Raw genomic sequence first — 15858 nt, 5'->3', positions numbered from 1 at the left:
TAACGGTGGGAAAGATGGAGAGGAATATAATGAAGTGTCGGAAAAGCAAGGTTTGTGGCGCACGCGGTTGAGAGTGTTGGAGTGAGTAACATAATAAACCAGCGTTGTCAGAGTCAGCACTGAACCCAGTCACCAAACGCGCACGCACTGCTACACTACGCTTTCATAATAAAAATAATAAATAAAATTTAAACATTAGAATTTTTGTTCTATTTTAAATATGTCATGAGATTTGTAGGTTTAATTTATATTTTCAAATTATTTTTATACTTTTGTCTCTAGAGATATGTTATTATTAGTCTATCTTAAAAATCTTTGAGTTGAGGACAAAATTAAAAAAATGAAACTATTTTTTTTTAAATGTATTAAAATTTTAAAGTGAGATATAAGAAGAAGACCAGGCCTGGTCAATCCTGCGGCCAACACAGTCGATCTGTTCATAATGCATAATCATATCCTTTGACCGACAGGTGTGATTCTCACATTTTCCTGTCTTTATATAACCTTCTCATTAACCCACCTATAGCTACCGGTGAAGAGGTTGTTCCACTGTCTTTAAGTCTCACCATCTTCTCTTTTTGCTCATTCACAAATCACACCAACACAACACAACACAACACACAAAGTTAATATATTAACACACTTCCCAAACCAAACAACCTCACACACTTATCCATTGGTAAGTTCCAACATCATTCATGTCTTTCCTTTTGTTTTCTGGCTTTTTTACTTCCCAAAGGGATATATCCTTTTCCTTTTCCTTCAGTTTAAGTTGGATCAGTGTGCCAAATGCCAAACACACTTCACTTGGCTTTGGGATCGGATCTTTCTCCTATGATTCTTTCTTTTGTTTGATGAGGATTTACTCAGGAATTCACCCTTCATTCCTCACTTGCTTTTTTCTCGTTTGGTTAAATGATCTGTTGGTTTTTGTTGTCGGTACTTCCCCTTCTCTTCTTTCAAAATGCTTTTGTTATTATTACTACAGCAAATTTGGGATATTTAGTTACTTGAAAAAGCTCAACTTTTGATATGGGTAAGTAAGAAAAGTATCTTTCTTCCAGAAAAGGAAGTAAAGTAACTAGTATTTTGCTATCCACCACAGGCTCCCTTCTTCAACTTGGTTTATTTTATTCTTCTGTTTGGTTCATTTCTCATTATGCTCACGTTGGATTTCTTTTCCTGGTAATTTTTGCTGCTAAAAGCTTATTAACAGCAAGGAAATAGAAAAATTAGACTTCCATTTTTTTAACTTTTCCTTCTATCTTTTTTTTTTGCTATTTGAGACTAACATGTTGTGATTTTTGTCTTGGGGTTGATAAGTTACAATTCTTTGTAAAAGGGAACTATTTTCCACCATTTATCATACGCACTCGGTTTCCTTGCTTTGTTTTTCTTGTGTTTGTTTCCTAAATGAACGGTGGACATTGCAATTTGCAGCTGCATATTTTGTTCTTCGGTTTGGACCTTGTTTGATTAATGTCTTAACTTGTTTGCAGGAGTATAAATGATGAGTGAACAATTGGGACTGCTAAAAGTCATTGTTGTGCAAGGGAAAAGGTTGGTGATCCGGGATTTCAAGAGCAGTGATCCTTATGTTGTGCTGAAACTAGGGAACCAGGTATGTAGGATTGACATGTCAATTTCATTTTTAGCTTGTTTATGTTAACATTGAATTTTGTAGCATATTTAACCTCAAAATGTTACTAAACTATACCAGACTGCAAAGACCAAGGTAATTAACAGCTGCTTGAATCCTGTTTGGAATGAAGAGCTTAATTTCACTCTTACAGAACCCTTGGGAGTTCTGAATTTGGTAAGTTCCATAATATTGAGTATGCCCCTTCATTCTTCTTTTCTTCAATTTCTGGTTTATAGTCTTTTTTGCAAGGAAGATACTGTAGTCAGTGTTTGTGAAATAGATTGGTGATTTTTTCTGGTAATATTCTTTAAAGAGTAATTTTGTTTTAGGCCCTTTTAGATTTTGGCTAAATTAATATAGTTTTAGTTCTATACTTTACAAACATCGATTTCGGTTCTCTTATTTTTTATAATTGGCAAATTTTGTCCCTTATTCTAGTATAATGTTCCATATTAAGGATTAAGGGTTGAAATCATAAGAACCAAGATCGTTTCTAAAATAAAAAGAACTAAAATAAATTTTGACCAAAATTGAGAATCTAAAACATATTTTGTCATGTTTGAATTCAGGGCACTGTTTATTAGCTTTTGTTATTGTATAACTGATTTGCTCTTTCATTTTTTTATAGGAAGTGTTTGATAAAGATCTATTGAAGGCTGATGACAAGATGGGAAATGCTTTCCTCAACCTTCAACCATTAGTCTCTGCAGCCAGATTAAGGGATATCTTACGAGTGTCCTCTGGTGAGACAACCTTAAGGAAGGTCATACCTGATGTTGAAAACTGTCTTGTTCGTGAAAGCAGTATCAATTGTGTTAATGGTGAGGTGGTGCAGAATGTTTGGTTAAGGCTTCGTGGAGTAGAGTCTGGGGAACTAGAATTGATCATCAAGCTGGCCACACCTATTGCTCCTGCAACATAGTGCAGAAATTGCAATTGTCCTAAGTGAAAATCTCTAACAAGATCACAATTTGCTTTTGATTAACTTCTGCATAGATGAATTTCTACCCAAAAATGGAAAAAAAATATCATTAATAGAGGCATATTTCAATGAAATTTAGTCGTGAGTTGGTGATACCTCATCCCCAATTAGATAAAAGTCTCTAGAAGCTGCATTTTCAAATCAGCATGTGGTGATTAATGGCTTCTGATTTATGGTGTGCTAAGTTTGTTACCATGTATTACATACCCTCCCCCCAAAAAAGTAGAAACTGGCCCTTATTTTAGCAATGATCATTCATTGGGGTATTGCATAAGTTTTGATGGTATTGTATTGATTTTCAGTCAAGAAAAGAGAAGTTTTTCTGCTTACTAGTTTATACTTCTACTTATATACATGTGATAAACTATTTCAATAATCAAAGGAATTGCTCAACTTTAACAATGTAACATATTATCAAAGTATAATTACTCAACCATAAATTAGCTTTGAACTCCAGTGGCAGTAACACTAAAGACAGTGAGAGAGTTTTCTTGGGTCAGATTTCAGTTTTTCAATCCATAACAAATACTCAGATGACTGTGAAGAACAGTTTCAAGAATAGATGCAGACTTGCTGAGCCAAAACATAAAAAGGTTATCAAGATGTATTTTTTAATTACATAACAATAATTGTGATATTTCTGTTCTTGGTTTTATTCAACTAGTTTGAAAGAATACTCGTTAGTATACTAAAAAAATATCATGTGTTAGAGTGGTTTAATGTTGAATACTGAAGTAGAAAGAAAAATAAATGTATATATTTGTTGATAGCATTGTTCTTGATATAAAAGTTCCTTGCATTTATGAAGAAGAAAGAATAATGTTTGTTTACTTTACCATTAATTCTTCTCTGCATTACATATAGACAAATTTCAATGGGACCAGTCGAAGATTTTTTTTTAATTAAGCTTAGGTCCTCCTTGTGGTTTATTTTAGGTCAAATCTTATAATTATTATGCCTACCAAAAAAGTCTTATAACTATTATTGTACATTAAAACTTAATTTCTCTTAACTAAGTAATCTACATTCGAATAATATAGTTTAAAAACATAATTTTGTTCGATTTAAATTAAAACATAAAAAGATTCATGTGAAGTGAGATGAACAATTCTATCAACACATTTTTAGATTTTCTGTAATATATTCTTTTGAATACATAATTTATCATTATGGTGTACTTCTATATGTTTCATCATTTTTTTATCCAATCTATCACTCTTAATATATTATATTATCTCTTTTAATTGTTTTAAAAAATATTATCCTGTGTACTTCTATGAAAAAGTTATTTTCTAAAATAATAAGAGAACAAGAAGTTATACAAAAGCTAGTGTAATTTTTTATAAATTTTTACAAAAGGTTAGAAATTGTTTCTCACCTTCTCAAAACTACACACACATATATAATAAAAAATTAGTGTCTTTAAAAGGGATTATTTAAAAATATATATATATATATATAAAATTAATGTACTCAAAATATATTTTTTGGACTAAATTTTATAAATTACGCAAATATAGATTAAAAATAACAAATATTACTTTTATAATTACTATTTTAATACTACACTTAAGATGATTTTTATTTCACACAAATAATGCTGGTATTTTATAAACCTGGTAAAAAAAATTTATTTCACAAAAAACTAAACCTGGTAAAAAATAATAAATAAAAACATATTTAGAATTGTATTATCTAAAAAAATTGACATAGGATATCTTTACATAAAAGAGAAGTGCCCATAACTATTTCATCTTATAATAAAGTATAAATACGCAACTAACCAACACAGTTTCCTATTCTATTCTATCAATTAGAATGTGAAGAGGCTATGAACATTTTGTGATAATAACCAATGAATGTGTTGAAGTTGAAGGCGGTGCCGGAGGAGAACCCTAAGGAGAGTGTGAAAAGGGAAACGGTGGATCTTGGAAATGGAAGCGACGTTGTATACATTCAGCGGTTAATACCCTCCGATCAGTCATGGAAATGGTTCCAATATCTCGACAAACACATTCCATGGACCAGACCCACCATTCGCGTCTTCGGAAAATCCTTCCTTCAGGTTCATATCGTTCCCACATTTCTTTCAAATTCTACCCATTCTGGAACGTGGGATTCCACAAAAATTTCATCGTCGTTTAGAGTTTGGAGTCTGGGGTTTGGTGTTTAGAATAGAAAAGAAACACTATTAGCCATCAATCTAGTTTGAAAATACGCCCCTGTTCTTAGGCAATTAGTGTAACAAATGTTCATTTTTTATATAGGTTTGATTTTCTGATTTGGTATTATAGTTTCAAAATCTTTTCCTTTTAAAAATTTCTTTAAAATTATTGAGCAGGGTATTCAACTAGTGAATTCCCTCGTACATGTTCTTGTAACCGAGGAGTGAAGAGAATAATAATCACACAATTCTGACATAAGATGTTAGGAGTCTCATATGAGTAGAATGAACTATTTGACGGGGTACTTAAACCTTGAGACTCTTCCATCTGAGGAACTAGTTTATTGGGTTGGGTTCTCCACTTGTGCTTAAGTCCTAACATAAGATGAATCATAACTTACAGATTACTCTCTTGTATATGGATAGGATAGATGAACCAAAATATTCTAATGCCATGTAATGTAATTCTCTACAGCCTCGAGACACATGTTATGTTGCAACTCCAGGTTTGACTGAGTTGACTTACAGTGGATATCAGCCGCATGCATATTCTTGGGATGATTATCCACCACTTAAAGACATGTTGGATGCTGTAAGAATGTTTCTCAATCAACATTGTTCCTCGTCAATTCCGCTATTAATGACAATATATTGACTAATGTCTTTTTTGCCCATGTTTGTTGCGTTACTTAATATTTCTTTCTACTTACTTCTGAAGGTCCATAAAGCTCTTCCTGGGAGTAGTTTTAATAGCTTACTCTTAAATAGGTACAATGGTGGTAATGACTATGTTGGTTGGCATTCTGATGATGAGAAGCTTTATGGACCAACACCTGAAATTGCCTCTCTAAGTTTGGGATGTGAACGTGACTTTGTTCTGAAGAAGAAGCCATGTAAAAAATCTTGCGGTATGATTTCTTTTGTTGTTAGAGTTATGATTACACTTGCGGAGTCTCCTGTCTTTCTTCCTGTATATGTTAATACAATAGTAGTGGATTTTTATGTGGATGTTCATGAACTTGTTATCATTTGTTGTGGATCTTTAGACGGTAGTGATGAACCTGCCAGCAAGAGATTAAAGAAGGGTAGCCATGACGATCAGCATACGTTTAGACTTAAACATGGATCCCTTTTGGTGATGAGAGGCTATACCCAAAGAGATTGGATTCACTCTGTGCCCAAGCGTACGAAAGCTGAAGCCACACGCATTAACCTTACCTTTAGGCGGGTTTTTTGATTGACTTGTGGTCAGAGAAGGTTTCGGTTAGTATGCTAAGAGGTATGTTTTTGTGACTTGTTGATACATTTGTAAAGTTGTCTTTAGTAATATGAATATGAATGTTTCCGTCTATTTAATATTTCAAGGTTTATATATATGTTCATGTTACTGGTACCATTGCCTTTTTGGTGGAATTATGAATTCCTTAAGTAAATCTCCTGGTGGTGGTTCCTGAGTAAAATATATTATTATAAATATAATTTTCATCCGTGATCACTTATAATGTAAAATAAAATATTGAGATCATTAAAACTTAATAGCCAAGAAAAGAGTGAGTGGTGGTAGCAAATTATCTTCATAAAAGAATCATACTTCTATATATATCCAAATAGATATGCTATCATTAATTTCAGTTGTGATAAACTTGATATCTACTACTTCAATTTGATGAAGATTGATATTTTATGATAGAACCCAAAATGATTCATGGGCCCAAAAGAATGTTCAAGCTGATCCAGGTTTACATAGGCCTAGAATATGGCGTGTGTACACTAGGAGAAACAGAATTGAAAAGACTAACAGAGCATGATGAGGTGGCAGAGAGAGAGAGAGAGAAAGAAAAGGTTGGGTGATAGTTAGTTACGGGATTTGTGGGTGTGTGAGGCGTGTATCCTTATAGGCACAGCCTAGCATGAGAATGGGGGGGGGGGGGAAAGAATATTGCAGTTTTGCAGAATGGAGATGCTAATTCTCTATAGGAGCATAGCTCTGGACAGTAGCCTCCTACTGTATTTTCCCTTTTTCAGTATCAATAATATACCACGTTTACCTCCTTTCTCTTATTTTCTGTGTTGGTCTGTATCAAACTGGTCCGACCTGCCGGATCTGCGAGGAAGAAACCAGTGCTAGGAGGTGTGACAATTCTGACGAATGCCACCGAAGAAGATGGAAGCCAAAGTATCTGCTCTGGAAAATGAAGTTGCTAACCTACGTGCAACACTCAACACAATGCAATTGAAGGCTGAGAGTAACCAGGAACAACTATTGGCGATGCTGAGCCAGAGTTTGCAATTGAAGCGGACTGATGGAGACAAGGAGACAGGCAGTAGCGGAAACAAGAATCGGAACGGTGAGGAAAGAGGAGATTCCGGCGGACCGACGTTTGGCTCAGGATGGTTGAAGCTGAACGGAGAACTGTTGGACGAGTTTCGTCAATCAGTGAAGAAGGTCGAACTGCCGATGTTCACTGGTGAAGACCCTGCTGGATGGATTGCTAGAGCAGAGGTCTATTTTCATGTCATGGAAACCAGTCCTGAGGTACGAGTGAACTTAGCCCATCTTTGTATGGAGGGATCTACAATTCATTTCTTCAATTCTGTGCTGCATCTGGATTCTGGTTTGACTTGGGAGAAACTCATCCAAGAGTTGCTGGAGTGTTATGGAAGCACTAGTGAGGGAGATGTCTTTGAACAATTGTCTTCACTCCAGCAGAATGGCTCAGTGGACACCTACGTTCTGGAATTTGAACGTTTAATAGCCCAGATCCCAAAATTACCAGATGAACAATATTTTGGGTATTTCATCCATGGGTTGCGCGATGATATTCGTGCGAGAGTGAGGAGTATGCGTGCGATGGGGCCGTTGCCACGTTCACGCCTCATTACATTAGCGAAGGCAGTAGAGAACGAGTTGCAGGGTTGCAATCGGGTTGCCACTGGGTCGAAAGGTATGGGTCCCCGATTCGGGTATGGGTCTGGTCAATACAATAAGTCGACCCACCCCACTATGAATGGGCCAGTTTCTGTGGGCCGTGAACAGGGTCAAGGCTGGGTAATGATCCAAAACAACGATGAAAAACAGGGGCGGCTACCAGCGACAGAAAAATCACGTGCAACACAGAAGGATCGTGGAATCCGCCATCTTCCTTACCAGGAACTTTTGGAAAGAAGGCAGAAAGGGTTATGCTATAAGTGTGGGGGGAAATTTCACCCCCTTCACCAATGTCCGGATAAACAATTGAGGATAATGGTTTTAGAAGAATCTGAAGAAGAAGGTGAAGCGCAGGCTTTGATTTCAACGGAGATGGAAGAAGAGAACCTGGAAATTGATGGTGAATGCACTGTATTGAGCCTGCAGACATGTACTGTTCAACCCCAGACAATGAAATTGGAAGGTGCAATTAAGGGAGTACCCATTGTGATTTTAGTTGACAGTGGGGCAACACACAACTTCATTTCTAAGAGGTTGGTTCAAACCATGGGATGGGAAGTGGAACTCACTAAGGAAATGAGAATTCGCTTGGGAGATGGTCATAAGGTTGTAGCCAGAGGAGAATGTAAGCAGGTGGAAATTGAATTAGAGGGAATTAAATTATTTGTGGATACCTTGCTGTTTGATTTAGAAGGCATTGATGTGGTTTTGGGCATGTCGTGGCTGGCTACCTTAGGAGAAATGGTGGTGGATTGGGGAAAGCAGACCATGAGATTCCAACACAACAAAGAGTGGGTCATGGTACAGGGACAGAGCACAAAACATACTGCACAAATAGCTTTACAAAGCTTTGTGGGAAACACACGCAAGTGGGTTGAGGAAATGGTTTTTTGCCTCTGAATTGGTGCCCCAGAACAGAGTTGCACAGACCACTGAGATGACGAGTTTGACTCCAATTCAGAAACAGCAGCTCGACTATTTATTGGAGCAGTTTGCAGAAATTTTTACAACGCCCGTTGGACTACCACCAAGGCGACAAATAGAACACAGAATCAACCTGTTGGAAGGACAAGGTCCGGTAAATGTTCGACCCTATCGCTATTCCCATCATCACAAAGATGAAATAGAAAAACAGACCAAAGAATTACTGCAAGCAGGGTTAGTATGCCACAGTCAGAGTGCTTTTCCTAGCCCTGTTATTCTGGTGAAGAAGAAGGATGGATCGTGGCGAATGTGTGTGGATTATAGGGCTTTGAATAAAGCAACCGTGCCGGATAAGTTTCCAATTCCCGTGATTGATGAGTTGCTTGATGAATTGCACGGAGCTATGTATTTTTCCAAGCTTGACCTCAGATCCGGGTATCACCAAGTGTTGGTGCGAGGTGAAGATGTCCACAAGACGGCGTTCCACACACATGAGGGGCACTACGAGTATTTGGTAATGCCTTTTGGCCTGATGAATGCTCCGTCTACGTTTCAGTCCCTAATGAATGAGGTGTTTCGAGCCATGCTTAGAAGATTTGTGTTGGTTTTCTTCGATGATATACTGGTATACTGTCACGATTGGCCATCCCATCTTCAACATCTTTCCACAGTGTTGAGGATCTTACGTGACCAGAAGTTGGTTGTCAACAGGAAGAAGTGTGCTTTTGCTCAGTGTTCAATAGAGTATTTGGGTCATGTGGTTTCTCAACAAGGGGTGACTATGGATCCTGCCAAGATTGCTAGTATCATCAATTGGCCAACTCCCAAAAATGTGAAAGGTGTGCGAGGCTTTCTGGGACTTACCGGATATTACTGGAAATTTGTCAAGGACTACGGGAGGATAGCACGTCCCCTGACGGAGCTGACCAAGAAAGATGGATTCACCTGGAATCCTAGATCTCAGCTAGCATTTGACACTTTGAAGATAAAGATGACAACAGCCCCAGTTCTTGCTCTACCTGATTTTTCACAACCTTTCATCATTGAAAGTGATGCTTCGGGCTGTGGAGTAGGGGCAATTCTTATGCAGAATTCCAGACCTGTGGCTTTTTTTAGCAAGGCTTTGAGTGAAAGAAATCAGACAAAGTCAGCATATGAAAAGGAATTGATGGCAATTGTCTTGGCTGTGCAGCACTGGCGCCCTTATTTGTTAGGTAGGCAATTTATTGTATATACTGATCAAAAGAGTCTGCGGCAGCTATTGCATCAGCGGATTTCCACCATGGACCAACAGAATTGGGCTGCCAAGCTTTTGGGGTACCAGTTTGACATTGTTTATAAACCAGGGGCCACGAACGGAGGGGCAGATGCTTTGTCCAGAATGTACGAGACAGGGGAGTTGCATTCTTTAATTTCTTACCCTGTGTGGAGTGACGGAGGGCAGTTAATGGAGGAGGTTCATCAAGATGAGGCTTTGGCTACTATCATTGCAGCACTCAAAGCAAATACAAGTAAACCTGGTTTCTCATATAGAGAAGGGGTTTTATACTATGAAGGGCGCTTAGTAATTTCAGCTCAGTCCATGTGGATCCCAAAGCTGTTTCACGAATTCCATGCCACCCCTCAAGGAGGGCATTCGGGTTTTTACCGTACCTACAGGAAGTTGGCTGCCAACATCTATTGGATAGGGATGAAACAAGCTGTTCAAGAATACGTCAGGAGTTGTGATGTTTGTCAGAGGCAGAAGTACTTGGCAACCACTCCCGGTGGATTATTACAGCCTCTACCTATTCCAGAAAAAATTTGGGATGACTTATCCATGGATTTTATCAATGGATTACCAAAGGTGAAGGGAATTGACTCGGTGTTTGTGGTCGTGGACCGCCTATCCAAGTATGCTCATTTTATTCCCCTCAAGCATCCGTACACAGCTAGAGTGGTCGCAGAACACTTTACCAAGGAAGTGGTTCGTTTACATGGAACACCGAAGTCTATTGTAAGTGACCGCGATCCTATCTTTGTCAGCAATTTTTGGAAGGAGTTGTTCAAGTTGCAGGGAACTCACCTTACCATGAGTACAGCTTATCATCCCGAAACGGATGGACAAACAGAGGTCGTTAACCGTTGCTTAGAGACGTACTTACGGTGTTTTATTGCTGACCAGCCACGAACATGGATCCAGTGGGTGCATTGGGCGGAGTATTGGTATAATACTACCTTTCATGAGTCCATTGGGGTCACCCCATTTGAGATCGTTTATGGACGCAAACCCCCAACTTTACTTCGATTTGCTGTCGGAGAAACTAAGGTAGAGGCTGTTCAGCAGGAGCTGTTGGACCGGGATGAAGCGTTACGACAATTAAAAGGCCACTTACTCAGAGCACAAGTTAGGATGAAGGCTCAAGCTGATAAGAAGCGACATGACCAGAAATTTGGAGTGGGGGATTGGGTTTTTGTGAAATTACGTCCACATAGACAGCAATCCGTAGCTCATCGAATCAATCCTAAATTGTCTGCTAGATTTTATGGACCTTTCCAAGTGTTGGAATGCATTGGTTCAGTTGCTTACAAGCTTCAACTACCTGACAGCTCACGTATTCATCCAGTATTTCATGTGTCCTTACTGAAGAAAGCAGTGGGAACTTGCCAGGTGGAGAAAGACCTTCCTGAGAGTCTGTCTGGTGAAATTGTTGAGACAGCAGAACCAGAATTGGTGTTAGCTAGCAGAACAGAGTCTCGGCAGGACGACAAGGTGAAGCAGTGTTTGATCAAGTGGCAAGGCAAATCAAAAGATGAAGCAACATGGGAAGATGAACTCACAATTCTCAATCAATTTCCCGCTTTTAACCTTGAGGACAAGGTTGATAGAACCCAAAATGATTCATGGGCCCAAAAGAATGTTCAAGCTGATCCAGGTTTACATAGGCCTAGAATATGGCGTGTGTACACTAGGAGAAACAGAATTGAAAAGGCTAACAGAGCATGATGAGGTGGCAGAGAGAGAGAGAGAAAGAAAAGGTTGGGTGATAGTTAGTTACGGGATTTGTGGGTGTGTGAGGCGTGTATCCTTATAGGCACAGCCTAGCATGAGAATGGGGGGGGGGGAAAGAATATTGCAGTTTTGCAGAATGGAGAATGCTAATTCTCTATAGGAGCATAGCTCTGGACAGTAGCCTCCTACTGTATTTTCCCTTTTTCAGTATCAATAATATACCACGTTTACCTCCTTTCTCTTATTTTCTGTGTTGGTCTGTATCATTTTATTTGGTGCATCTTTGCGTTTTCCTGTGGCCCGATAAAACTCTTCTTTTGTTAAGTTATGCATAATTCTATTATATGAGATACGTGCCTACAAAATGCAGTATGGATTCATGCGATTCAAAACGGACATTATTACGATAGAATATCATCTCATTATGTATTATTTTATGTTCAAACTAAAGTATCATGTCATGATTCAAATTGAGTTATTATGTGATGTTTCAACTGATATACTATATGATGATGGATTTGTTTGATTATATCATCTGATGATTGAGTTTGATTGTATCAGTTAATGATTCATCTTATATACATAATTTGTGTTTAAGAGTTTTTTTTTCCTTACTATATAAAATCTTAAGTGGCTTGAAGTCTTTAAGAATCCATGATCACTTCTACCAAACTCTATGTCCCCTAAATCAACACATTTACAAGAACAACTATCACACAATCACTTCTTTTGGCCACAAAGCTTTCCTCTCCATCTACAAGAATAAATCAACAATTTCATGTGTCTTTCCTCTTCCAAGAAACACAACAAACACAAGATAATAAGTTGTCAATATATCATAATTCTACATTAAAAAGAAATATAACAAAAGAAAACCAAAATCTCTTTATGCATACCACTATCCTAGCTAGCTTAACTTATAAACTACAACAAGGAAGGAAGCATCATCCTTACAGCTACAAAGAGAAATGAGTAGGTAGACCACAAGTTGCTGATGCCACACAGTTCTTCCTAGGAATGTTCACTGCATCCTTTTAGCCAAACAAGCAACACCATCCATACTAAAAAAAACATTGGGAAACCACAACCACTAAGAACATATCCTATGTGATAGTCTTCATAATCAAAGAGTCAAATGCCCTCAGCTCCTCTGCAGACCTTCATGAACTCAATAGCCTCACCATGTGACCAATGAATACAACAGCCACAAACATCCGTACATATGTGCAATCCTGGTATACATCATATACAATCTAATATACAAGAAAACTTATTTATAATCATATTTGACAACGTATAATCACAATGTTCAAGTATAACCTTCAAAATTTTATTGAAGGCTATATACTTATTATTTAACTAAAACAATTTTATTTAACACAAAAATTAAGAATACTTACCCATTATATATTATATGGTACAATCGTTGTAAAAGAAGCAGTGACATTTTTGTAGTTTTTCACAGAACTTTTCTCTGGTTTGTGGAAACTTCATTTAGTAAATATTTGATGGAGGAGTCGTGATATTGAGGAGAAGAGTGATAGATTTGGAGTTGGCAAAAATTAGCATGAAGAAACTTGAAACGGTCATAACTTTTGATAGACAAGTCGGATGGAGACGCGTAAAAAATGAAAGTTGCTCAAAACGAGGTAACGGAGATTGGGGTCCATCAAAATTCCAAAAATTCACCGTTTACTATTTTTTTTTCTTTGGTGGGATGATGTAACTGTGTTTGTTGGGTTTCTATATCTTGTACTGGGATTTTGTCTTGATCTATAGTGCAATGTTTGTTGGATCCTTAGTTGGTAGGGTGGTAGGAAACTTGTGTTTGGGTTTGTATAAGGGTTGAGATCTTTATTTTATTTATTCTTTGTTGATAAAAAAAAAGTATTATTTTTTATTTTTAAGTATTATTTAGGTATTTTGAGGTTTTATTTCTCATACTTACACTTCTCAGAAAAATCTGAAATTTTGCATTTCCTAGTATAAATTAGAGATTTATTAAACCATTATGATTACGATTATATTACATTTATAAATTTATTACTCAATAAATTAAATTACATAATATTATGTGTGTGTTCTAACATGAAATCTTATTATTTCAGTGTTTATTCTGGATATAACATGTTGAGTGGTGGGAGAAAGTGCAAGTGCAAAGAAAGTCACTAGGATGAACCTTAAGGTAACCATGTATAACATTTATGATGACATAAAACCTTTTCATATGTTTTTAGAACTGTTTGTAGATTTTCATATTTAAATTATGATATTACATGCATTATTGTTCTGAAAAATTTATATTTTATGTAGGATTAGAGTATATATATAATAATAATTTTTAAAAAAAAAATACACTTATAAGGATGATTCTATTGGGAACCGTTTTTAAAAGCCAATCAGAATCACTTATAATGATGATTCCCCACTAGATTTGTCATTATAAGTGCTATTTTTTTAATTTTTAATTATTTATTTGGCTAAATAACAATGTTTTTAACACGTGTCTTAATGTGATTTTATAACGACACTCACATTACCATTTTTTTAGTGTTTTTTAATTTATTGATTTTCGCATTTTCATTTTTTTACTCGTGTGTAAATAGTAGATTTTTAATATATAACGATAATCAATGTTCCTAATTAAGAAAATAATCATAAAAATTATTAACCACTTCACAATTCATACAAACCTTTTGTGATGGATGGTCTGGGAGACTTCCTGTAGTTGGGATAATAGTCTGAAATGTGAAGAATAAAGTTTAAAATATTTATAATAATGTTTAAATAATAATAAAAGATTAGAGTAAAAAACAGCAAATAAGAACTGTTTAAAAAATGCATCAAATTATTTATTTTTATGTGATATATGGTTTTTTTTTTCTTTCATTTTTAAATAAATATTAATTTTTATTCTCAAAATATCTCTAAATTATTTTTTATACCGCAGTCTGTAGGAACGAATAATGATATAGCAAATTTGATATAAATAGTGAATTAAGTCGTATGTCCGTGGGATGCAGGAAATATATTTATAGAAAGATAAGATTATTTTAGTAATCTTATTTGTTTATATATATTTTTTGTTATATAAAAAACATCAATTTCTGTAATTGTTTTTCTTTTTTATCTTCTTACAATTTTATATAAGAATATTTTGATAACTGCCAGCTTTTAATTAGCATGTAAAAGAATTAGACGTCCAGTGGTTTATGATTAAAAAAAAAAAAGCTTTTTAACTTATCTTGAGTAAGTAATAGGTATAATAATAATAATAATTAGGGTTTAGGGTTGCAATAATATATTTACCTGGACAACCTCCCTCAACGTAGGGATTACCGCCGGAAACGGAACCAGTTTGGCAGTAACATCTCTGACCTGAACGTTTATATCCTGAAGATGATGTAACATTGGTATCATCACAGTGGGAGAGATGATCCAAAGGGAGTGTAAGGTTCAAATTGTTCAGAATCTCCCATTCAAGCACCACAGGGACCACATCTAAATCCTTCATCTCACCATCCATAATAAAGTAGTAGGTTTTGGGATCATTATAAGAAGAGGATCGGTAGCTGTAGGCCAGATGTTGCTGTACAACCATGGCGTAACTGCACTCATCACTCGTTTCATTATCCTTTAAACCTTTTATTTCAGTGCTGTATTCTTTAAGATACAGTGGCAGGGAGCTGTCACAGCAAGACTTCCCATTACAATCACTCTTTCTAAAGTCCATTTTTCCGATATCACCCACCTTGTAGTTCTCGTCGCAGATGGACACGCAACCACTAACTTCTGACCTATTTAACTGCAAAATAGCAATAATATTACAACCTGCAGCCATAAATTTGTTGTATTTCTGGGAATACACGAAAGGGCTTCCTTCCAGCGACTTGTTCACCGGCGGAGAATCTTTGGATCCGCAGTTACTACGGTAAATGGGATTTTTGATATTAACCGTGCCTAATTGGAGATTAATGGATATCACTTCCACTCCGATTGACTTGAGGTAAGGTGTGTGAGTGTAGTTGGTGTATGTGGAATTTCTGCATTCTATTTCAAACCATTTTCCTGCATAGCACTCAAAACTCTTCATTCCAAAGGGAAAGGGAATTGGAACATTTCCACATCGCCAATCACAGCCAGGCTTCCCAACAGATAGCCCAACTTGTGCAGATACCTTCCATATTGCCAAAATGATGAAATGGATTAGGAATTTCAGAATCAT

The 15858-nt window shown here is 36.5% G+C and overlaps 3 protein-coding genes across 8 annotated transcripts; 2 read left to right on the top strand and 1 right to left on the bottom strand.

The window, feature by feature from the left end:
* The first annotated feature begins 474 nt into the window (after window positions 1–474).
* LOC137832134 (protein C2-DOMAIN ABA-RELATED 11) lies at window positions 475–2953 on the top strand. 3 transcript variants are annotated; one of them, XM_068640148.1, is made up of 4 exons: window positions 475–679; window positions 1500–1621; window positions 1721–1816; window positions 2271–2953. In XM_068640148.1, the coding sequence occupies exons 2-4, from the start codon at window positions 1508–1510 to the stop codon at window positions 2562–2564; spliced, it is 504 nt and encodes a 167-aa protein (XP_068496249.1). In that variant the 5' UTR covers window positions 475–679; window positions 1500–1507; the 3' UTR covers window positions 2565–2953. The 3 variants fall into 3 exon arrangements, with proteins under 3 accessions (XP_068496249.1, XP_068496250.1, XP_068496251.1); XM_068640149.1 differs by having other exon boundaries at window positions 664–939; XM_068640150.1 differs by lacking the exon at window positions 475–679 and adding an exon at window positions 1303–1420.
* A 1464-nt stretch (window positions 2954–4417) lies between these two features.
* Window positions 4418–13929, top strand: LOC137832132 (DNA oxidative demethylase ALKBH2-like). 3 transcript variants are annotated; one of them, XR_011084520.1, is made up of 6 exons: window positions 4422–4689; window positions 5264–5380; window positions 5507–5696; window positions 5835–6067; window positions 13099–13282; window positions 13742–13929. XR_011084520.1 is itself a non-coding variant. In XM_068640145.1 (5 exons), the coding sequence occupies exons 1-4, from the start codon at window positions 4480–4482 to the stop codon at window positions 6023–6025; spliced, it is 708 nt and encodes a 235-aa protein (XP_068496246.1). In that variant the 5' UTR covers window positions 4422–4479; the 3' UTR covers window positions 6026–6067; window positions 13742–13929. The 3 variants fall into 3 exon arrangements, 2 of the variants coding, with proteins under 2 accessions (XP_068496245.1, XP_068496246.1); XM_068640145.1 differs by lacking the exon at window positions 13099–13282; XM_068640144.1 differs by lacking the exons at window positions 13099–13282; window positions 13742–13929 and having other exon boundaries at window positions 4418–4689; window positions 5835–6267.
* On the bottom strand, window positions 12389–15858 carry LOC137832129 (wall-associated receptor kinase-like 2). 2 transcript variants are annotated; one of them, XM_068640143.1, is made up of 3 exons: window positions 14943–15858; window positions 14327–14374; window positions 12389–12886 (listed from the first exon to the last, which is right to left on the bottom strand). In XM_068640143.1, the coding sequence occupies exons 1-3, from the start codon at window positions 15856–15858 to the stop codon at window positions 12876–12878; spliced, it is 975 nt and encodes a 324-aa protein (XP_068496244.1). In that variant the 3' UTR covers window positions 12389–12875. The 2 variants fall into 2 exon arrangements, with proteins under 2 accessions (XP_068496244.1, XP_068496243.1); XM_068640142.1 differs by having other exon boundaries at window positions 12389–12865.

Source organism: Phaseolus vulgaris, chromosome 6 (genome assembly GCF_000499845.2).
Source record: "Phaseolus vulgaris cultivar G19833 chromosome 6, P. vulgaris v2.0, whole genome shotgun sequence".
Classification (NCBI taxonomy): domain Eukaryota; kingdom Viridiplantae; phylum Streptophyta; class Magnoliopsida; order Fabales; family Fabaceae; genus Phaseolus; species Phaseolus vulgaris.
Note: the sequence above shows the minus strand (reverse complement) of the source record. Positions and strands in the feature narration are given on the sequence as shown.